At 50.2% G+C, this 26,953-nt stretch overlaps 2 protein-coding genes across 10 annotated transcripts; one reads left to right on the top strand and one right to left on the bottom strand.

The window, feature by feature from the left end:
• Positions 1-1,318: 1,318 nt before the first annotated feature.
• On the bottom strand, positions 1,319-7,322 carry Ormdl3 (ORMDL sphingolipid biosynthesis regulator 3). Of its 8 annotated transcripts, none has more exons than XM_034506698.2 (4): positions 7,065-7,322; positions 3,914-4,107; positions 3,143-3,294; positions 1,319-2,847 (listed from the first exon to the last, which is right to left on the bottom strand). In XM_034506698.2, the coding sequence occupies exons 2-4, from the start codon at positions 4,085-4,087 to the stop codon at positions 2,712-2,714; spliced, it is 462 nt and encodes a 153-aa protein (XP_034362589.1). In that variant the 5' UTR covers positions 4,088-4,107; positions 7,065-7,322; the 3' UTR covers positions 1,319-2,711. The 8 variants fall into 8 exon arrangements, with proteins under 8 accessions (XP_034362589.1, XP_034362586.1, XP_034362587.1 ...); XM_034506695.2 differs by having other exon boundaries at positions 3,914-4,112; positions 7,065-7,223; XM_034506696.2 differs by having other exon boundaries at positions 3,914-4,112; positions 6,873-7,163.
• Positions 7,323-16,184: 8,862 nt separating this feature from the next.
• On the top strand, positions 16,185-19,655 carry Lrrc3c (leucine rich repeat containing 3C). Of its 2 annotated transcripts, XM_034504523.2 has the most exons (3): positions 16,185-16,633; positions 16,901-16,951; positions 17,321-19,655. In XM_034504523.2, the coding sequence occupies exons 1-3, from the start codon at positions 16,532-16,534 to the stop codon at positions 18,149-18,151; spliced, it is 984 nt and encodes a 327-aa protein (XP_034360414.2). In that variant the 5' UTR covers positions 16,185-16,531; the 3' UTR covers positions 18,152-19,655. The 2 variants fall into 2 exon arrangements, with proteins under 2 accessions (XP_034360414.2, XP_076791944.1); XM_076935829.1 differs by lacking the exon at positions 16,901-16,951.
• Positions 19,656-26,953: the final 7,298 nt, after the last annotated feature.

Below are 26,953 nucleotides of genomic sequence, written 5' to 3'. Positions count from 1 at the left end.
ACCACCATAACACAGCTACTGAACTACGGGCTATACCCCAGGCACTATGCTCATGCCCATATCAGCCTGAAAAGGCACTTCCCTCACCAACAGAAGACTGGGCTTAGAGAGGCGACTGGGTAAGACCATGGAGCTCCAAGTGGAAAAGCAGGGATCTGAACAAAGGTCACTGTCCAGGTACCCTGGCACCTTGCCCTGACTGGCTTAAAGGCCAAGGAAGCAAGTGGGTCTGCCCCACACCCAAGACTGAGCCCAGTGGCAGGCAGCCCTTCTCCCAACACTGTTAGGAGCCACGTGAGCGTGACAACATTCACCATTACAAGATGGCGCGGGCATCCTGTGCTCCCACAAGTAAACAACTACTACGCAGGTGCAAAAGGCAAAAAGCGCACCAAAGTCACTGCCCATCCCGGGGCGTATTATGGGTAATGAGTGAACAGCCAATCAGAAGTGAACACACCACTCTAGGGTGCATATAGCAGTGCCTTTTCCGGGCTTGGGGTCTTTTCCACTTCTGCTGATACAAGAATAAAACCTCGCTGTGGTAACCACCCGAACACTGCCTCATGTGTCTCTTTCGCGGGCGAAGGGGACACGGAGGGGCTCAGAACACAACACCACAAAGTCTCTATTGGAAGAGGGACAGTGTGGCTAGATGAAGACGACAATCTCACTTTCTTTCACTCCCACTCCAAGAACGCCGTGACAATGGGCCAGGGCCGTGGAGCCAGCCTGCTGGGAAGGGAGCCTCTCCGCTTGCCTGAAACTTTGCACTGTCCATGGAGCAGCAGATAGTACGCAGAACACCCTAAGAGGCCAGTGTCCTCGGGATAGCGCTTCCTCCCTCCCCTAGCAATGCTAGCAGAAGCCATAGTTGAGCCCTACTCCCCTCCTAATCCTCAAAGAAGAAGGCACAAAGACCGGCCCTCCCCAAAACAAGAACTGGCTGGAAATGACCAAGGTGCGAAGTGAGAACAGAGCCACAGTGCCAGAAGGAAACCAGAGAACCAAAGGTAACCCCCACCCCACTGCACTTGTAAAGCCATGTCTGGACTGACCTTCCTGGCCACCAAGCCCCACTCCCAACTCCCCCAGCCAGACCTATAAAGCCAGAAGCTCAGAGCCAACTGAGGACAGCAGGACTCCACTCTGACCAGAGTCTGCACCATCTTCCTCACACCCCCTTTGGCTTTCTCTCCTGGACCTGGAAAAAGACCAGCAGCTGCAGAGTCCCCACCACCATCCAGGCAGGAGCTGCAGTTGGCCACACTGTCAGCCTTCCTCCCAGGGCCCAACAGGACGAAGAGGCCAGACAAGGTCAACAGAACATGTTGCTCTTTATTTGCGTTTTTCAGAATACTGTACAAAGGGAGTAAAAATCCTATTCACACTTTGCTTAGAAAGACCAGAAGGTGAAAGTTCCCTATGATACATGGGGTTCGGAATGAGGGTTGGGAGAAAGGTGAGTGACCCCCCTCTAGCCCCTGGGAGAGGGCTTGGGCAGCCACACATTTCCAAAGGAACATGCCCCAGTCGAACCAGCGAGGGGAGAGACAGCTCCTCTCCAGCCTAGCATCAGGCTCTGTGCCCTGCCTCTCTTTGGGCTGAGGAGACAGTGCCTGCAGCTGTCCCTACTACTGCCTTGTTTGGGCAGGGATCCTGTAGCACTGTGGAGACCACTGACCGCATGTGGAGGTGGCCTCCTGACCATTCATTAACATGCAAGCCACACAAGAGGCACTGCCCCAGCACACGCTACACCAGAACACAAGCTGAACCTAAGGACAGCCCGGCTAAGCTTCCTCACACCTCTAAGGGAAGTGTCCCAGTAGACCTGCTTCTGAGGACTCACAGGCCTCTTCCAGCCTGTGCCTCATTCCAGCCCAGGCCTTCCTTCCCCATCAGCATCATCCTGTGGGTAAATTAACCCTCCATGGCAGCTCTCCTTCCCAGACCTCAAAGGAGGCTGAGTCTGGCTTCTCCTTCCCAGACCTCTTTTTTTACAGTGATCCATATCGGCTGCTGCTATATTGTCCATTCTAAGACCAAACCTACTATCCCCACCCGACCCCTGCTCAGAACTCCCCTCCCCAGGACTAGGGTGGCAGCATCCTGTGCCCACCTCTAGGTGACCCACCGACCCATCTTCCTGTCCTAATCTCCCCTGCCCTACAGCTCATCGTGGGTTGCAAGGAAGTGAACAAAGCCCGATAGCTCTCTGCCTGGAGGGCGGAGGCCGCTCGCTCAGGGTCCTGATACATACAGAACAGTGAATCTCACCTCATACACCGAAGGACTGAGGGCAATCAATGCAGAAGCTGTACCGTCCCTCTGCCCCCTTTTCGGGGGGCTAAAGTGCTATGGCTGCCTGAGGGTAAACAAGCCAACAGGGGTTTTTCCTGGCTTCCTGTCCTAACTTCTCAGGCCCACAGTCAGCCAGAGAGCCCAGCCCCTTTCCTGACCACCCCCATGGCATCTCTATTCAAAAGGCAAAAGGAAAAGATCAAAAACTTCAGAATGGGTTAGAGCCCAAAGGCCCCACCCTAACCCCACTACAAGCTACTCCAAGTCGGCTACTGGGGAAGCGAGGGGGAAGCCAGGCCCAGGGCACACCCCCATCTCTGGCAGTGTCCAGAGGCTCTGTCTGCAGCATCACAGCCAAGGCCTTCCACCCTTCCCCTGCCAACCCGGCTGGGGAAGGGGCTGCAGCCTCAGTACTTATTGATTCCAAAGATCCGGACTCCATGAAGCTGGGGCAGCTTGGGTATGAGCACACTCATCAAGGACACAGTGTTGAGTATGAAGTGGACCTGGTCATACTTGGTGTAGAAGCTGGTGAGGAAGTACCTGGAGGGAGGGAGGCAGACAGGCAATGTGGGTCCCCAGGTAAGAAGTGAGGTGACAAGTCTCTAGCTAGCAAGGCCCTCCTGACCACCCCAGCTTACTTCAGCCTACGGGCCTGTCTCACGCACACAGTGAGGAAAGATAGGGCCAGGGAGGCCAAGGCCCCGTGTGAGACCCAAGGATATGTCTCTTCCCTCCCGCTGCTCATCCACACACCAAGGGCCAGAGCTGGGGAGGGTTTGGCCAGCAGAGCCCACCAGTTTACCTCTGCTTACTCCCCCATAGCCCAAGTACTCACAGTACAATAGGCGTGATGGTCAGGAACTTCCTAGAGGCCGTGAACTGGACCCCATAGTCCATCTGCTCCCAGTGGGTCAGCAGCCTTGCTTTGCCCTGGTCTGGAGTCTCGAAGGGTGTCCCTTTCACGGTGTGCAGAAAGATGTACATGCCCTGAAAAGAGGAGCCTTCATCAGAACATACAAGACGCCTCCCAGCCTGGCTCCCCAACCCATCACAGCAACAGCCCCGGGTGGACGGCCACATGCTCTGCTGCAGTAACTCATGAAGGCAGCCTTAACATAAGAAAGAGCACCTGAGCTTGGTGGGAGAACAAGGGGAAAGTAAGTGAGGGATGGACACAGCAAGGCAGTCTTTCCAGCCCAACTGAGGTCTCTACATGCTAGCTAACCCCTGCCTGCTCAAAAGTGGGGTACAAGGTAGAAGGTTTTAGGGAGCACCGAAGATCATGAGATCCTAACTTGGGAAAAGAATGTTTCTGCACCAGATTCCTGGGACCTGGGGACAAGCTCAGCGCAGACTGGACTCAGCTCTCAGTTGGCTGTCCTCCAAAGGCGCCAGCCACCCCACTCTGGAGACAAGTGCAGGCAAGGTGCAGATTTAATTCTACAGCCCACAAGGGGGAGCCAGGCAGAGATAAGAGCTGGGCCTTAGCTCTGGTGACAGATGTTGTCAGGATCTGCTGTCTGTCCCATTACAAGCTCCTCCTATCTCTCAGCTCTGGCCTAGAACCGCCCGTATGGTGGGAGGCAGGTGGCAAGCAGGATCTTACCAGGTTGTGGATAAGGTTGGTGAGGGTCCAGACGACAGGGACGCTCACAAAGGGGATGCTCAGCAGCACGACATGCAGCAGCCCGATGGCCAGCACGTAGGAGAGCCAGATGCCGCGGCTGTTCATCACCCGTGTGTTGGGGTTCACCTCGCTGTGTGCTGTGCCCACATTCATTCTGCCACCCCTCTTGACTGCTGCTCTGCAAACGAGCAACACAGGTGAGACAGGTCACACCACTTTCCCTGCCCCCTCACACCCAGAGTCCCACAGAGAGGCAGACTTTTCATTCCCTGAGAACTCTACACTACCTTCCGCTCCTTTGATTCTCAAGCCCAGAAGCTGGAGAAAGTCCACATGAACACAATGCTAGTCATTCCCTGTCATCAGGCTGGATTAACAACAGGCTGTCATATGTATCATCCACTGGGACTCCCAATCAATAGCCCAGGCTATAGCCATCAAGGCCTATTCCCCAATCACATTCCCTACAGTTCCCCTGAGGGCCTCTTCCTTCTGGAGTAGAGAAAAAGGCCTGCCCTGGAACTCTCACTCAGAATACCTCTGCTGGCTCTCTCACTGAAGACCTGATAGAAGATATCCACCACCCTAAGCTCTTTCCCAAAAGAGCAAGAAGCAGGGAAGACCTGTGAGTACAGCAACCACAAATGAAGTACTTTGGGGTTACTCTTCCCACCACCCCTATTTCTCCAATCCTGGACTTCCTCAAGCCCAGGCCCAGGATGACTGACAAGAAAGGGAGAAAAGGGCAGAGGCAAAAGCAGGCCAGGGACAGCCTTCACTCAGACCCACAAACATTTCCACACAAAATGACCCATCCACTGGGACATTTCATCCACTTGGCATCTGCTGAGGCTGACTCTCTTGGCGTGCCACTATTCGATGCCAAGCCACCCGAGCCCTTTACCCCACTAGAGAGGGAGGATGACAGAACAGAGCACATAGCCGACCGACATTACAGTTCCCACAGGTAGGATGTGGTACCCGGATCAGCCTTCCCCTCCCAAGGACACAAAACTACCTATGGCCTCCCTCCTATGCCTCCCTTCCCAGTCTCACCTGACCTCCCTTCCCAGCACCTGCCTGTGGGTGTGAGGTAACAACACCCCTTTCTTGCCCAGCTCCGGTAGCAGAAGCTCTATACCACAAGGAACTAAAAGGGTTGCCCTTAATGCCCAGAAACCAACGGTAGTAGCCCACAGAGGCCAGAGGGAAGAATGGTCTGTCCTTACCCTGGGAGCATGGCTGTCTCCAGATTCCTCAGGGCCCACTGACTGACCAGCAGAAAGTGCAAATGGGAGGTACCCATGCACTGAATTACCTCCCTACCTTAGGATCCTGTGTGGCAAAGACCCATTACTGTAGCTAACAACTCCACCTTTCCAAGGTGTACAGACAGAAGGAGCAGATGGAGACAGTCTGGAAGTGCCAACCCAGCTCCCTCACCTTGCTGCAATCACCTCACCCCCAGACTCAGATGCTATCTCTCACCCAGCCAGGATTCCGGGTGTGCCTCCTCCACAGGAGCCAGAATTCACTCAGAGAAGTTCATTACTTAACTATAAGGGAAGCAAGTCTCCTCACACCTCGGGAGATATGGCCCACAGCAGTTTCCCAACAAACATACCCAAGAGTTGGCCTAGGGTGCATCCAGGTGGCCATACTCCAGGGACCAAACTCCTGGCTCATTAAGATGGATAACTGGTCCCAACAGAACCCCAAGGAACTAGAAAACCAGTTGTTTACCTTCCTCAGACCTTAGGGCTTCAGTTACCTTACCAGAGCCGGCCCCCGGGACATCTACTATGTAACATCCTCCCTGTGAGGGACAGGGATTGAGAGGTGAAGTCTCTAAAAGACCATTAAGGTGAAGAAAAGTTTCCCAAGTCTCAGCAGAAACTGCTCCCCGTAACGCAGCCCCACAGTGGCACAGCTACAGACAGAACTTCCTCATGCCCAGTTCAGTAGTGCCAAAAGTCTGGCTGTATCCCAGGATTACAAGACTCTCCACTCCTTTGTGGCACTAACAGAGCATCTAAGAGAGCCTAGGTTGAGCCCATGGGAATTGTCTTCCTAAAGCCTAGGTGCTAGTTGTCTTTTAAAGCAGGTTAGGAACTTCAGGAGACCCCTGCACCCTCTTCCACCATCCCCTGAAAAAGCACTCCTGAGACCTTCCTGCGGCTTCGTGTATTTCCATTAGTACACAACTGACCTTTCTTCCAGAAGCGAATGGGAAACTGGCAGAGGCAGAAAGGTCTGGAGTGGCCAGATTGAAAACTTCTGCTACCGTAGCTGGCAGGTGGCTGGTGTGATTTCATAACCTGCCTCAAATCAAAACCCGAAACATCTCTGTTCTGTTAACCACTTTTTTTTTTTTTTTTTTTTTTTTGGCTATAGTTCTTTGCCTCTTTTTCATGCAGGCCCAAGCCAGTCTGTTAGACACTCATGCCAAGACTAGATTACCGCCCCCATCCCCCCGGCGTAACCATCCGGTAAGCACTTCCAATTCCCTCCCCAGCTTAAGACGGGCCCTTTATACAGCAAAAGCGTTCCCGGGGGATCCCAATAGGGAGTTCATGCAACACACAATAGGCCTCTTCCACTAGGCCCACCCTCAATCTGCAGGACCACGCTTGTCCTCGCCAGCCCAGACTCCTGGACTCAGGAAAGTGGGAATGGAAAGAAAGCGAACGCCCACTAGTCAGGAGCGAGGAAACAGTGGCCTCGATATCTTAGGGTTATGTGTAAGAGAACTTCCTTAGAGCCTCCCGCTCTGCTCCGCAGCCTGGCACCTCGCACTAGCAGTACGGCAGGGTTCGGGGCCCAACCCCCATCTCCACGCATTCACACTCAGCCCTGGAGGCGGCCAAACCTTTATCCCAGAAGTCCAGCCGTTCCCCGCCTCCCACCCCGCCAGCTGAAGCGCTCCTCCCGGACGTACCACCCCCGGCCTCCTGCTCCCACTTTCTTCTTTCGGCACTCCTTCGCCTGATGCATGCACTCTCCACCCCCAGCCACCTAGCTCAGGTCTCCTCCTGCGCGGACGCCTCTTCAGCAGCAACCTTCTCTCTCGGCTCTCCAAGCCGTGGAGCCTTCGGGCTTCACCACTCCGAGGCCTCCCGTATGGACTCACCGCGCGGGGCCGGAGGTCGAGGGCCCGGGAGAGGAGCCCGAGAACCCGGGCCGCGGCCGCTCCAGCAGCTGTAACAAACCAGAGGCAGTGGCCACCCCGCTGGCAGCTCTGGCCGAATCAGCTCCCTGAGCCGGAGCCGTGACGTCACTGCCACGCGCCTATCACGTTGTGCCTCTTGGGAAGTGTAGTTTCTACGGTGACTCCTCACCCACCTGCCCGGCGCCTCTTGGGAGTTGTAGGCTTTTCCCTGACCTGGCTCTCCCGAACCCACCGCGAGCGTAGGCACCGCGTAGAACGTCTCACCCTGACGCAATAGAGAGATCAGATGCTGTCTCTTTGGTGCGTTAACAATTCCAGCTTTTGCATCTGCGTCCTTCAAGTGTTGCACAAGCGGTTTGTCCGTGTCTCGTCTTGTAGACAAAGACTCAGAATTTTAAGTAACTAGCAATAAGGCCCTGATGAAATAGTCTGACCCTAAGTGCAGAGGTTTTTTTTCACCTGGCCTTACTGCCTTGGCCCCAGATTGTCTCTAGAAGCCGAGAAACACGCCCCTTTGCCCTGAAGGAGTTCCACTCACTCACCCCCGGGACCACATGTACCCAAAGTTGGGGTACATGTGTTTAGGATAGAGATGGGAGCCCGTGGGCATCGTTGGTCCACCTAGTCTTTATGCTTAAACCTTGCTGGTGTGGGTCTATTCACTCCTGGATCTCCCCGCATCAGATATAAAATAGGATTTATACCATAGGAAGAGATCTTACAGACGTAAGAATCATTGAGCTTCTGTCTGAGGTTATGTGTAACTTTTGGTAGGGAGGCTCCGTTCTGCAATTTTCATGTCTGGAAGCTCTGAAAGGAAGGGCACAGACTTTACTGCTAGGTACGTATAGTGCATGTACATCTTTATTGGCAGAGTAAGCCTGGACAGATTACTTGTCTTAATGTCAGGTTTACAGCTGTGAAAACTTACTTCCAAGGTTGTTTTGATATTTCAAAAGAATGTAATACAAAGCACCTATTATTATCTCGTAGGAAGCCAACCAGATTGCTCGCTCGCTCTTCTAGGCCACGCCCACTTTCCACGTCAACAGGAGAGGGCCTCCTTTCAGTTGTTTCTACTTCCCCCCCTTCCCCCGCCCACCTTCTCGGTCTCGTGCCCATAAATCCTGGCAAGGCTGGAATGACAGGATTAGATGACGTAACATGCCAACCTGGCTGGCTGTAAATGCACGATGAACTGAATGTACGAGGACAAGAAGGAGAAGGCCTGCCGGGACAACCTGGGGAGCATGGGTCCTTAGACCCGCCCATCATCAGGGAGCTGCGGGAGGAGGTGGGAGCCTCACAGAGACACCTCCACAACTCCACAACCCCACACCCCACCTCCACCTCCTACTCCCGTGAGCCAAAACAATGGGGGGGTGTGTTTTTTTTTCCAAAGTGAACTTGCCTGATTCCTTTGATTTTTTTTTTCCTGGAATTCTTCCATTGTCCATCAAGTCGGTTGTGCTCTGGATCTTTGCCAGTTTTCTCCCATCTCTGCGAAGTTCGGTGACCAGACAGGGTCAACATCTCAACAAGGCACTCTGACTAACTCGGACTCCCTTGGCAAGGTCACTGGCTATGTCATGGCCTATGAATAGCTCCTGTTATCAAGCTGTTTTGTTTTTTCCCCACAGTGGGAATGAACAAAGTCCTGGCTCTTCTGCTGTGTGGTAAGTTATGGCTCACATTCCACTGGAGTTAGCTGGAGTCCTTGTCATCATCTCCTGTAACTCCTTACCTCATCACAACCAAGTCCTCCACAAACATCCTCTATCTGTGACGGCCTGAACACTGTTTAGGAAGAGTGAGAGCACATGGTACCGGGGAACACGCAATCCCTGGGACAAACGATTGGCACCGTGTGCCAAGGAAATAAATTGTCCATGCCCTGAAGGCATGATTGTATCCACATCTAAGAAAGCAAACCCATGTACAGCACAAGGCTCCGAGTGTGAGGCCATGTATCCCAGCAATGTCTATAGCAGTGAAATCCTGAGAGCCCTGTAAGTGCCCAAGAAAAAAGGGAATGCTGTATCCACGAAACCATTTACGGCTGCAGAAACTGTGGCAGCATGGGAATATGAAAAGATACTCATCTGCCAGGTTATATGAAAAGATAACGATGGAGACTGAGCACTTTTCAGGGATGTTGTCAGCAAAACCTAGATCAAGGGACACAAGTGTGTTCTGGGAAGCAGAGGTAGGAAGCTCGCAAGTTGGAAGTCAACCTGGGCAGCACAGTGAGTTCGAGGACAGCCTGGGCTACATAGCAAGACTATTTGAAACTCAAGAGCCAGGCTTAGGGGTCCATGCCTGTGGTCCCAGCACTTAGGTTTTGGTTTAGGACCCTGGGAAAGGGACCTAGGTGCATATTTTACATATCAAAGCAGACCTGGTCTCCAGGTTCTCCCAGCATTCTTCTGTCCCTACCTGCCATACTCTGCCACCAACCTAAATTTTCCAGCCCAGGGGCTGGGCTGCCCTTCCCCTAGAGAGTCTTCCCTATATAATCCAGACATTTTGCTTGCTGGATCTCTCCCCCATCCCCTCTCTCTCCCTCCCCTTCCCCCTCCTCTTCCTCTCTTTTCTCCTTTCCTCTTCTCTCTCTGCATGAGTTCACCCCTTTCTTTTCTCTTCACCACTCCCAACCCCCTTTCCCCAAGATAACTTCCCTGGCTTTGGTCCTTGGGACCAGTAAACTTACCTGTCCGAGTGCAGCCTCCCAAAAAGCCTGTCTTTAATATAATCTAATCTGGCTTAAATGGGCTCATTTCACCGGCGCCAGTGTCGGTGGAGAAATAACCTATCACTCGGGAGGTAGAAACAGAAGCAGCAGAAGTTCAAGATGAACCTCAGCTACGTGGTGAGTTGGAAGCCAGCGAGCAAGCGCTACGAGACTCTGTCTCCAGAGAACACAACAGCTAAAGTGAGCTCTGTGTCACCCCAAGACTTGTTCGAGTCTTGATTTAAGCAAACCGACTTTTAAAAGTATATTTCTAATTGTCAGAGGTAATTGAATAGTGACCAGATATTTGATGACAATAAGGACTTGTACATTCTACAGCATATGGTCCCACCATAAACGTTTTCATTAAAAACAAACAAACAAAAAAACCAAAAAACTGCAAGCCAGGATGACAGCTCAGTGGGTAAAAGCCTTTACCACACACACTGAGCCACCTGAGTTCAGTCCCTGGAACCCCTGTGGAAGGGGTTGAAGTGACCTCTGACCTCTGAGAGTATGCCCTGGCACCCACACATGAGCACACATATATACAATAATGATAAAACAAATCAGAGATATGTAGTATATCTCTGAATATATCAAACACACACACACACTGTGAGAGGAAAGCTGAACAGAGGTGGCGCACGCCTTTAGCCCCAGCTCTCTCCAGGCAGAAGCAGGTGGATCTCTGAGTTTAAGGCCAGCCTTGTCTCCATGGTGAGTTCCATGACAGCCAGGGCTAAGTAGAGAGACTCTGTCTAGAGAAATCCTGTTTGTAAACAAAGAAATAAAATGAACAGCCAAAGAAAACAGAGATAGGTGTATTCTAAACTATTTGTGAATGGATGATACAGTACCTGCGTTTACTACAAAATAATTTGGACAGGGGCCATGGGAAAATAAACAGCCATAAACTGATAATTATTAAACTGTGTGCAATGATAATTATTAAGCCTGGGTGATGGGGTCACAAGATTCCTAATATTATTTTCTCTACTTGGTTGGTATTTGAAATTGCTCATAATAAAGGGAGTTCGCAAACCTGAGTCTGAATCCATGGATACACTCAGCAACACTGGAGTGGTCCTAATAAACTCCGGCATCGCTCTGGCTTAGCGCTCTGCTCCCAGCTACCAGCCGTGTGACCTTAAGTCACTGACCCTCTCTGTACTTCAGTGACCTCATTTCTAAATGGAGATGGTAATGATCACAAAAACCTCATTTGCTAAGATCAATGGGGTCGATAAGTGTAAAGTACTTGGAACGGCCCTGGCACATAGTTCAGTTCCCAGTGTAGGTCGTCTGCTATTGGTCCATTCCAGGTTGGAATGCTGACGTCTTTACTAGGCTATGGAAAGTCAGTGAAAGAAAAGAGACCTCATATTAGGGTGATGGATTCAGGGTGATCTTTTCATTCTCCAGTTTCAACCTCTATGTAATGTGATATAACTTTTAAATATTTTATCGAATGTGTGGGTTGTTTTTTTTTTTTTTTTTTTTTTTTTAAATATCACAAGCTCTCCCAGCCCTGTGCGAGCTGCTCGGTTGGCTGAGCAGGCTTGTACACGTTCTCCAGCCTTGGAGTGATTCCATCTGGGGCTGGGAGGCCCTGCTTGTGACAGACACATATACAACCTGGTGGATGATGGCCAGGATGGCCACCTGCATGCAGGACGGTAGACAAGGAACACATTCTTTGAAAGGAAGCTACAGTAGATGCTGGGAAGAGGGCCACTGGGAAGTGAAGACCCATATGTTCTGTCTTGTCAACAGGAGCACTGGGCCACAAATACCACTCCTTCCTCTGCCCCCTCCACCTTACTCTCTACTTTCTGCAGAAAGGCAAGGAAGAAAAGCTGTGTGAGGTTGTGTTTATGCTTTTGTTTGGGTTGGGGGAGGCACCCCAGGCCTGGGAACCACTTTGGGGAAGAAGCTGGGGGTAAAAAAAATTCAGCAGCAGCCTGCCTCTCTTACTTTGTGTCCTGTCTAACAGTGGGCTCTCATGGGCTGCAGAAGGGGGAAACTAACCGGCCCAAACCTCTGGGCCTCCAGCCAGTGCCAGGCACCAGAACCCTTCTGTAGAGAGAATATCTTGTATATTGTATGGCTGCATCGCTGGTCAATGAAGAAGCCTATGGCTTATGGCTTAGGCAGAAAATAAAGGTGGGACATCTGGGAGGAGAAAGGAGAGAGCCAGGTGTGAGATTCACAGGAAGATGTAACAAGATGGACATTTGATACCTGAGCACAGGTAACCAGCCATGTGGCAGAATATAGGTTAAAATAAATGGGTTATCTTAAGTTATGATTCTAGTCAGAGAAGAGCCAAGCTATATGGCCGAGGTATTTGTAAGTATATTTTCAGTATGGGTCTTATTTCTGGGAGCATAGGAAAGGGAGGTAAAACCAAACAGAACTTCAACGCCCCTGTCTCTGAGTACCAAAGACAGAAAGATATTCCTCAGTCTGCACGTTCCTTGATGTGGCCACTGACACTGGACAGGCTGCAGAGACAGAGGATATAAAACTCAGTAGCTTCACAAGACCCACCCTGCTACCTTCCCAACAGAGTTACTGCTCCTAAGAGGCCTTACCTAGCTACAACATCTGGGTGGCCTCCACCCCTAGACCACTGCTCCCCCTGCCTGAGGCTAGCTAACCCTTCTTGTAAGAACAATTCCAACAAGCATTGTTGGATACTTGCTATATTTTCAGCACAGGACAAAGGCCTTTACCCTACAGACCGTGGCTCTGCTTCCGGGGTCAGGCTGCTTACCTGAGTTTTAACTGGTATATTTAGGTTTCCTGCACGAAGAAGAGCTGACAACTGAAGTGTGTTCCTGCACACATACCAGCTGTGTTCCTGCACACATACCAGCAGCACCTCAGGGCTTTCATTCTCAGAACACACCTGCACTCCCTTGATTGTGCCTGTCTCCAATCCCTCTCCTTCCTCTCTTATATCTAACTGGTCATCCCCAAAGCTCCCACTCAGCAGTTATCCTCACTGGGAGGCCTTCCCCAGGCGATGTTCCCAGACAACGCCCACTACTTCATCCTCTGGGTTCCTCAGACACGTACAGACACCCAGGACAGGAGAGTGAAGCATACCCCCTAGGAGATGTACACTGAGGTGGGGTGGGATAGAAAGATAAGGAAAACCTTAAGGACACAGGAGGAAAAGGATCCCCTCAACCCAGCAGTCTACACTTCTCACCAGAGCTGAGCAGGAGTCTACACTTCTCACAAGAGTCAGGAATCCCAGCAGTTAACATGCCCCAGGGCCATTTTCCCTCCCAGGTTCAGCCTTGCCATTTTCTGTGAATCAGAGTCCCTTGAATCCCCACCTTATCAGACTATAATTTCAACTAAGGCTGTCTGGAGTAACCACATTTGTCTCATTCTGAAAAAGAGAAGCAGAGAGTGGGAGAGAGAGAGAGAGAGAGAGAGAGAGAGAGAGAGAGAGAGAGTTAGTTTTATAGGAATCTTTCTGAGATGTAACTTGAGACCCACCAAAGGTAGCCATGTTTGTGTGTGTGTGTGTGTTGTACAGGTTTTGCATATGAGAGGAACATTTGAACATTCAGCTTTTCTGAATCTTCCTTTTATACTCAACGTGATGATCTCCTGTTAACATCCATTTTCTTGAAATGGTGGCATAATTTTACTCTTCTTTATGGCAAAAACAAACAAGCAAAAACCCCTCCATTGCATACCTCTTATCATGTTTTCTTTATCCATACAAGTTGGTTTCAAAGCTGTCAATATCCTATTGTGTAGCGAAGTTAAAGGAGGGGCTTACCTTCCCACGTAGTGAATCAAGGAGGTGCAGGCTGGGGGCTCTGAAACCTTCACGGCAGCAGAGAGACAACAGGAGTCAAGAAGGCAGCTCAGCACAATGGCAGCTACTGAGTAGCCAGTAACACTGTTTCAAACGTCGGGAGTCTGACTCCAAATGGCTTATTTTAGGGATCCTTAAACACAGCACAATTTGGTGAAAACTATTCTAGTTAACTCAATCCCGTGGGCACAATGAAGCTTACATAAATCGCCTCCTCAGGAACAAAATAAGCTACGTACAGATCTGATGTGTCTACACTGAAAGGTTTTTTTTTTTTTTGTAAAGTCCATAAAGATAGGTTCTATAGATTGATTGAAAAAAATTATGATAAGCATCATGCTGACAGGAAGTCCTCACTGCACGAAGAAACCAAAAGTGAGGAGGGCGCCGAGATGGCTCTGTGCAGGGGACCTGAATTCAGTTCCCAGAACCCCTGACCATTTTTTCAAAACCACTTGTAATTCAAGCTCCAGGGGATCTGACATTCTTTTCAGGTATCTGTACTCAGGTGAACACACTTCCCAAAACACACACATACACAGCACACACACACACACACACACACACACACACACACACGTGCTTTTTAAAAAATAATACAAATAAATCTTTGTCTAAAATGGCTGCACACTGGGGGGAGGAGGTATGGGATGAGGAACAGTCATCCCAGTCAGAGGGCGGACCAGGACTGGGATAAAGACTGGACTGTAAAAAAAGATTAAAGAATTAAAAAAAAAAAAATGGCCAAGCACATCTTCTCCTCTGACTTCTATTGGTCTACACGCTGTAGTGTACATGGTCCTAAGCACAGTTTCCGAGCCCCTCGGATCTCCCATTTCCTGGCCCTGCACTTGGTCTCCCTTTATTAACCACAACCACAGCTCCAGGTGGCCTCACCCGTAGGCGGATTGCCAGCTGCTCTTTTAACTGCCCTGTGGCACAAGCCAGTCCCATGCTGGCTTGGCAGATGACCTAGTCCATGAAGATAACTCTGCAGCAACAGCCAGGCTCAGCCCCTGGACCTTGACTAATCTCCCTGCCAGGATAAGGAGGCTCGAAAATTTACTTTCCAAGTATTCAGTGGCAGAGTGTCTAGCCTTAACTCGAAAGCAACTCACACAGAACAAATGTAAAAAAAAAAGAAAGAGAGAAAGAAAGAAAGAGAGAAAGAAAGAAGAAAGTGTGCATGTGTGATATATATATATCACCTGATCTTCAAACAGACATGAACCTGAGAAATGCACCTTCCAACATCACAAAGATGAGTCAGAGGTGAGTACATCCCCAGAAGTGATAACATATGGTTCCCTACTATCTGGTCCCAGCCCCATCACACTTCTAAAACTGCATTTTCAAAAGTAAGTCAGTCTCATGATACAGTGTCCGTGGTTCCAGGAAAGCCCACATCAATGCTTGCAGAAAACTTGGGCTGGGTTTTGCACTTTGCTATTACAATCTTGAAATTCTTAAGTTTGTAAACAAAAGGCCTCTCATTTCATTTTTCACCGGACTCTACAGTTATGTGTCTGATCAAACATAAACTCTTATGAAACACCAACAAGGTTTGGGAAGCCAAGGAAGAAGAGTGCGTTCAAGGCCATCCTGGGCTACATAGTGAGACAATATCTCAAAATTTAAATAAATATATATTAAATATAAAATATATCAAAATATAAATAGATAATATTACTACTACTAATAACAACCCAGCAAGTCTTCAACCTTCCTAATGCTATGAGAGTTTAATACAACTCCTCATGTTGTGGTGACCCCCCCAACCACAAAATTAATTTCATTGCTACTTCATGGCTGTAATTTTGCTACTGTTATGTTAAAGTAATGTAAATATCTGCTTTCCAGTGGTCTTAGGTGACCCCTGTGAAAGGTCACTTGACAACCCCCTAAGGTGTTGTGACCCTAGCCATCCACATCCATGTCTTCGGGTCACCCCTGCCCCTGAAAAACACAGCAGGTGATTGGAGCAAGAAAACCTGTCTTGGTGTTACAATCATAAAGTCAACTCAGACGGTTCTGGAAGATGTAAAAACAGCAGCTCTTCGCACTTCACTGCCACAAGCTCTGTCACGTCCATTCCACATGGAGCCTCTCCACATTCAGCCTTTGTGCAGACACGAGGGCTCAGAGGTACACACAGAACACTCTGCAGACCTCAAATCCTTCTTTCCCACCACTCACTGAACATCAGGAGAGGGGAGGCAGCAGAACGGTGGGGCCCGCAAACAATCATTAGGATGAAGGGGCCTTGAAGAATAAGTCATCCCGGTCTCAGGCTTGAAGAAGAACTCAAAATGCCATCCTGGGAGTCCAGGAACATCCGAGTTGGCCTCTAGCTAGGTATTGAAATTTTGGCAGGAAAACTCATAAATCACCACTTCAGGCTTCAAGAGCCTTCAGAAACCCCTTTCAACTCCTAGAGAGACCATAAACAGCAAACTGAAACTGAACCACAGCGCCGCCTCGTGGTCAAGAAGGTTGGCCCCGTGAAGATTCGGGGCATCCTCTAAAGACGTTCCTGAGGAAAAGACCCGCAGCATGGACCAGAGGAGCCTTGTGTTGCAAGTTGCTGAGGTGGAATCGCAGGGTTCTGACCCCAAAGCAACCAAGCCGCCATTCTTTTGGCCAGCCAGACTCTGGGCAAGAAAAGGAGGTTCTGGGAGGCAGTTCCCAGCAGCTGATAGGAGATAAACGCTGCTGAGTTGTAGGAGGATAGCCCGGGACATTAAATGGAATCTAAGCCTGTCTCCCACACATCAGGGTCTGGGATCTGCTCTCTCTTGGCATTGCCTGGCCAGGCCATGGCTCAGGTATCTGACACCTGGGGCCTAGAGTCACATGCCAGGAAACTCTATACTCTTGGGCCCCAGGTCGCAGCTTCCAGCTGCTGCAAGCAAACAGGACTTCCGAAGGAGGAAGCGGGGTCTCCAAAGCCTACTGGTAGGGGAACTACTTCCGGGGGGGGCGGGGGAGGCAGCAGCACAGGAGAGGATTCAGCCACTAACCAGGGTGAGAGGCGGGAAGGCAAAGGGAAGGTGGAAGGTGAGCTGAGCCAAGAGCACGGAGCTGGGGCAGGCTGGGGTAAATGCTTCCAGAAAAGGGAGTTGATGCTCACAGAATGCCGGCCAGAGGTACCCGCTACCTACTTGTATAATCTGACTGGACACCCTGGGATCTATCACTAATAGATCACTCTTGTGACACCAGGGCCAACCAGACCTTCTGGGGTTTACCTGGCCTCCCTTGGCTGTCATCCAGGTACGTAGAGGACAAAAATGTTTATTTCAATGAGGGAAAAGAATATACAAGCAGAAGAAATAGCTTGGAAATACCCCCTCTCCCCCCGCTCATTTCAGGAGAGCAAAGGGACAAAAGGACCTCATAGATTAACCTAGACTCAATAGAACCCAAAAGTTTCAAGTGTAAGGGACTCCTTCCCCCAGGGTCCTGTTGAAGAGAGACAGACAGACAGACAGACAGACAGAGGAATAGTCGGACAGACCAACTGACCTAGGACTAAGAAAGCCCCAAGAGAAGAGACTTGGGTCCAGAGACTCCACTGAGGGACTCTAGCAGGAGAAAGCTTCAGTGGGACATTCGAATTCTAACTTTGCTCTTCTGTCATAGGTTCATCTATTGCCCAGCTTCTCCTCCAGTCCAGGATTATGTTTATCTGTGACCATGCTCCTACTAGCTCCTCGCCTCCTGCCCCTCCTGCCCCTCCTGCTGGTGATAGGCACAGGGGGTTCTGTGCCCAGCCCCCAGACACTGCCCCAGGGCTGCTACAGAGCAGAAGAAGCCGGGGAACAGACATTCCGCTGCAGCAGGGCCGGCCTGAGCGCGGTGCCCAACGGTATCCCCAACGACACCCGAAAGCTCTACCTGGACGCCAACCAGCTGGCATCAGTTCCAGATGGAGCCTTCCAGCACCTGCCTGCCCTGGAGGAATTAGACCTGTCTCATAATGCTCTTGTTCATCTCTCAGGGGCTGCTTTCCAGGGCCTGGAGGCCACTCTGCGCCACCTCGACCTCTCTGCCAACCAGCTAGCATCTGTGCCTGTGGCAGCCTTCGTGGGGCTGCAGATCCAAGTGAACCTGTCTGCCAACCCATGGCGCTGCGACTGTGCCCTACAGGAAGTGCTCAGGCACGTGAGGTTGGCCCCAGGCTCTGGAACAGGCATTGTGTGTGGTCCAGAAGCCCGACCAGATCTCGTGGGACACGAGTTCCTTCTGCTCATCAGGGAGGAAGAGCTGTGTGGAACTGGACGAGGTGGGACCAGAAGGAGCACGGATGTGGCCCTGTTCGTCACCATGGGGGGCTGGCTGACACTGGTAGTGGCTTATCTGATCCGCTATGTGTGGCAGAACCGGGATGAGACGCGGCGCGTGGTCAAGCGGGCTCCTCCTGTGCGGCCTGTGCGTTCAGAGGACTCCTCTACGCTCAGCACAATGCTCTGAAGACCAGAAGCACTCCACGCTCTTGCCCCTATGCCCCAGCCTTCCATCTACTGCTTTATCACCTCCTCTGCCCCATCTTCCCTCTTTCGCAGCCGTTCTCAAGCCGGGGATGGAGTCGGGGTGGGATGACCCTTTCACAGGGGTCACATATCAGATCTCCTGCATATCAGATATTTACATTATGATTCGTAACAATATCAGAATTACAGTTATGGAGAAGCAACAAAAGTAATTTTATGCCTGGGGGAAGCACCATGACATGTATTGGAGGGATGCAGCATTAGGAAGGTTGAGAACCACTGTTCTGCTCTTCCTGCATCCCTAAATTCCTTCTGTGGTGTGTTCTCTCTCTCTCTCTCTCTCTCTCTCTCTCTCTCTCTCTCTCTCTCTCTCTCTCTCTCGTTCTCTGAAACACTTTGGAGCCTGGATTTGGGGGTACCTCCTTTTTTGGGATTGTGCTAGACTCAGAAAATCCAGAGTTCCTGAATCCATGGGATGTAGGTGGGGGTGGCAGAATATACAGCCATCTGGGGGTGCAGCAACTCAGACAGAGCAGCCAGTAACCATAGGAGCCTGTGCCTGGCTACAGGTGACCACAGAGGCCTCACCATACAGATGTGGGTAATGACCCCAAAAGAATGATGGGTTTAAGGACGTTAGGGGGATGGTTCGCAATGAAGTGTTTCTCCTGCTAGCATGAGGACCTGAGCTCGGATCTCTAATAGACACTTCAAGTCCAGACATAGGGTGGGTGTCTGTAATCCCAGTGCTAGGGGTTGGGGGAGAGGCAAACAGAACCTGGAGCTCATTGGCTGGCGAGACTAACCAAACCCATAAGCTCCGGGTTCAGTGGGTCACTGGATGCTGGCCTGAAATAACGGAGAGAGTGACTGATGAAGGGATTCAATGACATCAACCTGTAGCCTTCAGTTGCAGCCACATGAACACACGTAATGCATGCATGAGCATACACGCACGGGGGGGGGGGGGCTTTGGGAAGAAGAGGCAAAGCATACAAAAGAAAGGATGCTATGAGAAGATGTGGAGCCTGTGGGTGGCTGCAGGACCAGCCTTGTGAGAGGGAGGGATGATAGAAGCCATAGGAGTGAGAACAGAAAGCAAGGGTGCAGCCATATTGAGAAGGGCCTCTGGGCTCTTCCTCTGCTCCCTCTTCCTCGCTTCCACCTCATTTCTCACCTCTCTCTTGTTCCCAAGCTCTTCTCCCTGGGTCCCCTACCAAGGTCTCCTACTTCCTTTCCTAAAATTTCCCCATCATTCTGCCCTCTCCTTTATACACTAACAGTTTCTCTGAGCCCGATGGCTTTGTCGGACTGGGGATGGGTAACAATTTGGGGGATGAGCAGAGACCCCAGCGTGGGGAATGGCTTAGCTTGATCAGGTTCAGAACTCCCCAGAGGAGAAACCTTTCTTACTCTGCTCTGAATTTCCCAGGGCTCTCTGAGGAGTCAGCAGAGCGAAGAAGCTGATTGAACAACTCAGTAAAAAAAAAAAAAAAACCTTTTATGAATGTGCTTGGTCTGTTTCTCTTTGTTCCTTTTACTGAGTGTGTGTGGTCTGGCAATGAGGAGCAGGAAGAATGTGGAGCCCTGCCCGCCACCTCCCCTCTCTGTGGGGTGCTCCCACTGAGCTACATGACCACTCATCCCTCTTCCTGCTTTGGCCTCTGAATCCAGCAGTAGGAGCCAGAGTCTATGACGTAACGTGGATGGACTCGAAAGTGTGAGGAAGGCTGGACAAGGTGGCCTGCCTTCTCCCATCTCTAGCCCTGCCCGGATGCAGGGAGGATAGAGCGTTCTAGGATGCTAATGGGCCCGTGCAGGTTTTGGGTATCCTCACTGATGTTACATACTTATGGCCGAGAAGAGAAAGGTAAGCTTTCCCAAGGGGCACAGTAGGTCAAAACTAACCTCCTCTACACGGATGTAGCAGAGTTCAGCGAACCAGCTTCACTCTGAGGCACGATTCCAGATCCCTGGGGGAGACCCCAGCTGATCACCACTCCTTCCTGGACCTGGCTGTCAGTGGAAAGAAGAAGAAAGGGAGAAGAGGCCCGAACGCCTTCCACCATCGTCTCCGCTCTGCTGACTCCTCAGAGAGCCCTGGGAAATTCAGAGCAGAGTAAGAAAGGTTTCTCCTCTGGGGAGTTCTGAACCTGATCAAGCTAAGCCATTCCCCACACTGGAGATGGCTGTCCAAAGCCTCCTTATCTACAATCTACAAAAGGGATTTGGTAGAGAGCTACCCCTCCATCCTCCGCTCTGTGCTGAAGCTGACGCTTGAAGCGAGGACCGCGGGAAGCGAGAACAAGTCTCCTGCTCTAGTGGAACCGAGGAGGGTAAGGCCAGGGTTGCAGCTAAGAGGAAAAGAGAGTCCAGGCTTCACCCCCACCAACCACAGAAAGTTTAAAAAAAAAAAATAAAAATAAAAACAGAACAGTTGAAGAGGGTAGTGGCCAAAAGTATGGAGATGCTGGACAACCTTCTGTAGGAAGGACAAAGCAATAGGGACACTCCACCCCAGACCCTGCCCCTGCCCATGGTTCCCTGACTAGGGGTGTCTGAAGAAGGAAACAAGACAACAGGCCTCTAGAAAGCTCCAGGTTTCTGTGCCTGCGAGAAGAGGACCTGCACCCAGAGCTTTTTCTGGGCCTGAACAGACGGGGTTTCAGAAGCTAAGGTGGAGGATGAGCACTGATGCGGAAGTTGATCCCGATGGCAGACTTCTTGCAAAAGGAAGAAAAAAGTTCTAATCCGGGCCCAGCGCGGGAATTGCAGGTGCTCAGGGCCACTGATAGCAGGAAAGAAGCAGCAGGCACAGTGGGCGGGGCTTGAGCTGTGGGAGGCAGAATAGTGGGGGAGGAGCTTACCTGAAGGGGCGGGGCCTGATGTATGGGGCAGGGCGGGTGGGAGGAGAACAGAAGGAATGTGGGAAGTGGTCCTGAGGGTTGGCTGGATAGACCCGGGCCTCCGTTGTAGCCACCCAGAACAGAGGCGAAGCAGCTTTGGGGACCACCACCTTTTTGATGACGCTATCTGGAGGCGGAGCTGGATGGACAATGACTCCAGGGCTGGGGAGAAGCAAAGAAAGGGACTTAAAAGGACTGGGAGCTGGGCTGGTCACCCGAGGACCTAATTAAGGGGTACTGGGGAGGGAAAAAGTCTTAAATGAGGCCTTAACTGGGAGATTATCTTTAACCTCAGCAAGAGGCTGGAGCTTGGGAAAGAATGCTCGCTCACCTCCCTCGGGAAGCTTCCTGTTTCTCGAACTGCAAGACTATCTCATCTGCCTGGGGATAACCCGGGATTTTAAAGAGCCAACTGGTCTTGGAAGTGAGGCATGGAGGCAGTCCTTAAACAGCTGCTGGCGACTTCTGGCAAACTCTACTCCAAGCTGTCTCAGTCCTGGGGATCTGATGCCCTTTTCTGGCCTCCATAAGCACTGCGTGCATGTGGTTGCACACTCATACATGAAATAAAAATAAAGGAAATAAAATCAAAATGGCTGGGTAGTGATGGCACACGACTTTAATCCCAGCACCCGGGAGGGGAGACAGAGGCAGGTGAGTCTCTGAGTTTGAGGGCAATTTGGTTTACAGAGTGAGTTCTAGGACAGCCAGGGCAACAGAGAAACCCAGTCTCAAAAAAAAACCAAAGTAAAATGACAAAACCTGGGTATGGTGGTATACATCTATGATCCTAGTACTGGGGGAAATCTGATGTGAAAAACTGCCAAGAATCTGAAGCCTGTCTGGGCTCTATAACAATACTCTGTCACAAAACAAACAAACAAACAAACAGTTTTAAAAGAATTAAACTGGTCTTGTCGGTGAACCTGCAATTCTAAGACTTGGGAGCCCAGGGCAGGAAGACCAAAGGAATTCAAGGCAGTTAATGCAGAGGTCATAGTGGGTAAATGTGCTAAGATGGTGACTCTTAAGTGCTCATCCCCAAATGGGGTATCTATATCAACCCTGCCCCAAGGATCCAGGAACATCATGGAAGAAGCAGAAAGAATGGAAGAGCTGGAGGGTGTAGACCAGTGCTATGGGATGTCTTCTGGACATGACACCACCATTGCATCTAGATAGGACCTGCACAACCCCAGCAACAGAATCAGCCAGTGTCCCAGCAGCCAGCACTAAGTGCAGTCAGGGAGCTTCAGGAAGGGATGGATGGGAAGAGAGAGCAAGGGAGGGAGGGAGAGACAGACAGACAGACAGACAGACAGACAGACAGACAGACAGACAGGACATGAAGTGAGGAAGGGGACATGATTGGGGGATGCCTGGGGGAGTTGGGGAGAGTCGGAGGTGTATATAACCAAACTACCTTGTTAACAAGTACTAAGTTGTCATACAATAAAGGAAAGATATTCTATTACCAAAGCACAACAAATAAAAACTCATGGTGAGGCGCTGGAGAGATGGCTCAGGGGCTAAAAGCATTTTCTCTCTGGCAGAGGATGTGGGTTTGATTCCCAGCACCCACACGGCAGCTTACAACTGTATGTAATTCCAGTTCCAGGAGATCTGATGCCCCCTTCTGGCCTCTGAGGGTACCAGGCACCTACATGGTGCTATGCATACACCCATACACACAAAATCAAAACAAACATAAAGGCAGAGGTGAGAAAGACAGCTCTGGAGTTACAGCATTTGTTCTGCAAGCAGAAGCCACTGGCACTAGAGCTTGGATCCCCTGATCTATGTAAATGTTGGGTGGCACAGTGATTTCCCTGTAATCCCAGCATCAGAAGGCGAAGACAGGGTCTCACTGGAGCATGCTGACTAGCTAGACAAGTGTTGAAGAGCTCTGAGTTCAATTGAGAGGCCTTGCCTTGCCGAGTAAGACAGAGCCCAATCAACAAAGACTCCCAAAATTAACCTCAATTCTCCCCAAGTGTGTGCAAACATCAACATACATGCACACACATATACATGAAAAGAAAAAGATTTTTAAAATCATCTTTAAATCGTGAATTATTATTCAAGCAGTTAGAGAGATGGCTCAGCAGTTAAGAGCATTTGTTCTTGTACAGAAACCTGGATTCAGTTTCCCAGCACCCACATGTGACTCACAACCATCCTTCACTGTAGTTCCAAGGGGGTTGATGCTTTCTTCTGGCCTCCCTGGGTGTGTGTGTGGTGTGTGTGTGTGTGTGTGTGTGCGCGCGTGCAGACAAAACACTCATATATATAAAATAAATAAATCTTAAAAACGTGGTTTGTTTTTTGTTGTTGTTGTTGTTGTTGTTTTAAAGGGAGGAGGCTGGTGAGATGGCTCAGAGGTTAAGAGCACCTCCTGCTCTTCAGGAGGTCATGAGTTCAAATCCCAGCAACCACATGGTGGCTCACAACCATCTGTAATGAGATCTGATGCCCTCCTATGGGATGTCTAAAGAAAGCTACAGTGTATTTTGTGCCAGAGTGAGCCTGGGGCCAGAGCAAGAGGGAGAAGGGAAGGGGAAAAACAAAAACAACGTGTTAGAGCCAGGCATGGTGGTGCACACCTTTAATCCCAGCACTCAGGAGGCAGAGGCAGTGAGTTCAACGGTTATGTTGTCTCAAAATAAATAAATTAAAAATATTGAATGCATAAATAAACGGGTTTTTAAAATTAGTATTCAAGATGACCCCAGTTCAGCGTTAAAGCAAGCATAGTGCCTGTTGCCAGTACACAGGTTGCATGCTCATGAAGCCATCCCTGATACCAAGCCACAGGGAAGACGAAGCAAGGTAAAACTTTGTTGTCTGTGCCTCCAAGAAAAAGTCAAATGTACAAACATATCTACCTCCCCTCCCTCCCCTCCCCTGTACTCATTTTCCAACACAAAAAGAGAAACATTCCCTTCCAGGAATCCTGAGGTAGGGAGTCAATTGACCCCTAGGTCCCACTACACCACTACACACACACACACACACACACACATACACACACACACACACACACAGAGAGAGAGAGAGAGAGAGAGAGAGAGAGAGAGAGAGAGAGAGACAGACAGACAGACAGACAGACAGACAGACCGCGAGCTCGGAGTCAGAGACCTGACAGACCAGTGTGGCTCCTGGGGTTACAGGGTAATTGAGTTTGAGGTCATCTAGTTGTCACAGATGAGTCTGCCAACACTCAAAAAAGCATGGGAAACTTCAGGGCCACCCTGCAGGCTCCTAACAGGCTTTCGTACTGAATTTAGGTCTTTGCGACCTAACCTTGCCCAGTTCTGCTCACGATAGCACTCACAGCCTGGAGAGGGTCATCAAGGGTGAGGACGGAGCTGAATTTTAAGATTTTTGCTGCTGGTCACCTCTGAAATCGATGACTCTCTAAGTGCAAAGTGTTAGTGCAAAGGGTTGTTGTTATTGTTGTTGTTGTTCATTTGTTGTGTTTTGCTTTCTCTCCTGTGCAGACAGAGGCCATCCTAGACCAGAATTTCTCCCAAGTAGTAGCGAGGTACTTCCATCTTCACGTCCAAGTGCTCAAGGACCTCTGGATGAGGAGTTGGTAACTAAGCCCTGATGGAATTTTTTCCCTGGCCTTTATACATATGTAAACAGCTGGTTGTGATAGCAAATGACTGTAATCCCAGAACTCACGAGGCTGAGGAAAGAGCATCAGTAGTTCAAGGCTAGCCTCAGCTACATGGACAGTTTGAAGCCAGACTAAGCTATGTGAGACCCCAGTCTAAAAACAAACAAAAACAGGCATGTGCGTGTGCATGCGCGCACACACACACACACACACACACACACACACACCAGACAAGCTTTTCTATACCCAAAGCCAAGAGCCTTGTCATAGCTCTGTGATCCCTAGTATTTCTCCACGTTTTGTGCATGAGCCAACAATAACCACTTTTCAGACGTTTTATCCTGTTGTAACTGTGGTTGGGGAAAGTGGAGCCTGGGGACAGACCTGGGGGAGTTGGGCTCCAGGCTTTCCTTACCTGGGACCCAGTCTCTTCAGCAAGGATCTGGACACTATGTCCCAATGGGCAGGTCTAGCAATCCCAGCTGAGGAGGCTGTGCCTCTTCCACCAGCCACATGGGGGACAAGGAGCTCTGACACCTGTCACTGCCACATCCTCAGGCGCTCAAGAAGATCCTTGGCGCCAGCTGACAGAAGAGGTTTCTAGGAGTTGGTACTGACACTAACAGTAGTCTCTGTGTTTCTATCAGCGTGTCAGATGGGGAAGGGTCGGGGAAGGGGAGAGATAAAGGAGAGAAAGGAAAAGAGGGAAAACAACAAGCCGGTGTGGTGCGGTACTAGAATCCCAACACCCACGTGACGGAGGCAGAGGAGTCAGGAGTTTGAAGCCAGCAGGCACTATATTTTAGTGGGAGAGGGGAGGAGATGAGAGGAGGGGAGAGACACAGGGTGGGGAGAGAAAAGAAAGAGGGGAGGAGAGGAGAGGAGAGGTGTAGAAGCAAGCCGAGAGCCTGAGCTTCCAATGTGAGATACAGAACAGCTTCCTCCTGCCCCAGCATCTCCCTCCAACCTCTTTTCCTCCTCACACCTGAGAGGTCTGGGAATGTGTCTCTGTGAGGAGTCACTGGGTGCTCCAGTCACCCAAAAATCCCCAGCGTGCTCTGTCTTCTGCGTTTCAGAAACTCCGCTGTCCCCTGACTTCCAGACACCAGGGTTCCCTATTCTTGCCAGGATCAGCAACTCCCATCCAGACTCTCTGTCTGCTTTCCTTTCCTTGTGCTGGCCCCTTCCAAGGGGGAAAAGTCGGCAACAATAAAAGGAAAAGCAAGTTAAGGAAAGAAAGCTCTGTCCTGGCGCCTGCGTGGGTCCTCAGAGAGTTCTGGGGCAGAAAGAGGCATTAAGTTTGCCAAAAAGCATGAAGCTGGGGACTTCCTCCTTTTCTCATTTCCATGTTCCATATAGCAACACATACATGTAAGTATGTATGTATGCATGCATGCATACATACATACATACACACACTTTATGCATAGAGTCAGAGAATGAGGTATGAGCATCTGCTAGCACTTACATAGACTGACCACCAGAGGGAGATAAAGATCAAAGCCTACCACCAGCTGCAGCACCACGCCCACACAACAGTTTCTAGTTGGGAGTTAAGCCACTTTAATTGACGGCAAACGTTTTCTGGGTTTGTTTGTTTTTTATTTTATTCTCCTCTCCCTTCCTCAGGTCTCTAGCCTGACCTCAGGAATTCTTACAGGAGCTGGAAGATGGCTCAATTCACATTAGGCAGCTTACTATCTATGGTAACTCCAGCTCCAGGGGAACCCCACACCCCCTGGCCTCCATGGACACCGACATACACCTGCACACACATATATAATTAAAAACCAAGGCCAGCCTGGTCTACAGAGCATGTTTCAGGACAGCCAGGGCTACACAGAGAAACCCTGTCTTGAAAAAGCTAACAAACAAAATTAATAAGGGCTGGAGAGATGGCTCAGCGGTTAAGAGCACTGACTGCTCTTCCGAGAGGTCCTGAGTTCAATTCCCAGCAACCACATGGTGGCTCACAACCATCTGTAATGGGATCTGATGCCCTCTTCTGGTGTGTCTGAAGACAGGGACAGTGTACTCACATACAATAAATAAATAAATAAGCAAGCAAGCATTGGCTGTTCTCGCAGAAGACCTGGGTTTAGTTCCCAGCAGCCACGGTGGCTCCTAACTACCCATAACTGCAGATCCAGGGGCTCTGCTTTTTGTCACACTTACATACATGCAAAAAATGAAAATAAATAAAACAATAATTTAAAAGCTCTTACAGAGCTAGGTATAGCCAACTCAAGTGTAA

This window comes from Arvicanthis niloticus, chromosome 6, assembly GCF_011762505.2.
Source record: "Arvicanthis niloticus isolate mArvNil1 chromosome 6, mArvNil1.pat.X, whole genome shotgun sequence".
NCBI classification, from domain to species: Eukaryota; Metazoa; Chordata; class Mammalia; order Rodentia; family Muridae; genus Arvicanthis; species Arvicanthis niloticus.
Note: the sequence above shows the minus strand (reverse complement) of the source record. Positions and strands in the feature narration are given on the sequence as shown.

What these genes read in the sequence shown, in the direction of transcription:
- Ormdl3 (XM_034506698.2), bottom strand. Translation starts at nt 4,087, where the DNA reads ATGAATGTGGGCACAGCACACAGCGAGGTGAACCCCAACACACGGGTG. An exon ending in CCAACCTTATCCACAACCTG is followed by an intron (nt 3,295 to 3,913) that starts GTAAGATCCTGC and finishes TCCTCTTTTCAG; the next exon opens with GGCATGTACATCTTTCTGCA. An exon ending in ACCATCACGCCTATTGTACT is followed by an intron (nt 2,848 to 3,142) that starts GTGAGTACTTGG and finishes CCCTCCCTCCAG; the next exon opens with GTACTTCCTCACCAGCTTCT.
- Lrrc3c (XM_034504523.2), top strand. Translation starts at nt 16,532, where the DNA reads ATGCCAGGAAACTCTATACTCTTGGGCCCCAGGTCGCAGCTTCCAGCT. An exon ending in GGGGTCTCCAAAGCCTACTG is followed by an intron (nt 16,634 to 16,900) that starts GTAGGGGAACTA and finishes TTGTGACACCAG; the next exon opens with GGCCAACCAGACCTTCTGGG. An exon ending in CTCCCTTGGCTGTCATCCAG is followed by an intron (nt 16,952 to 17,320) that starts GTACGTAGAGGA and finishes CTTCTGTCATAG; the next exon opens with GTTCATCTATTGCCCAGCTT.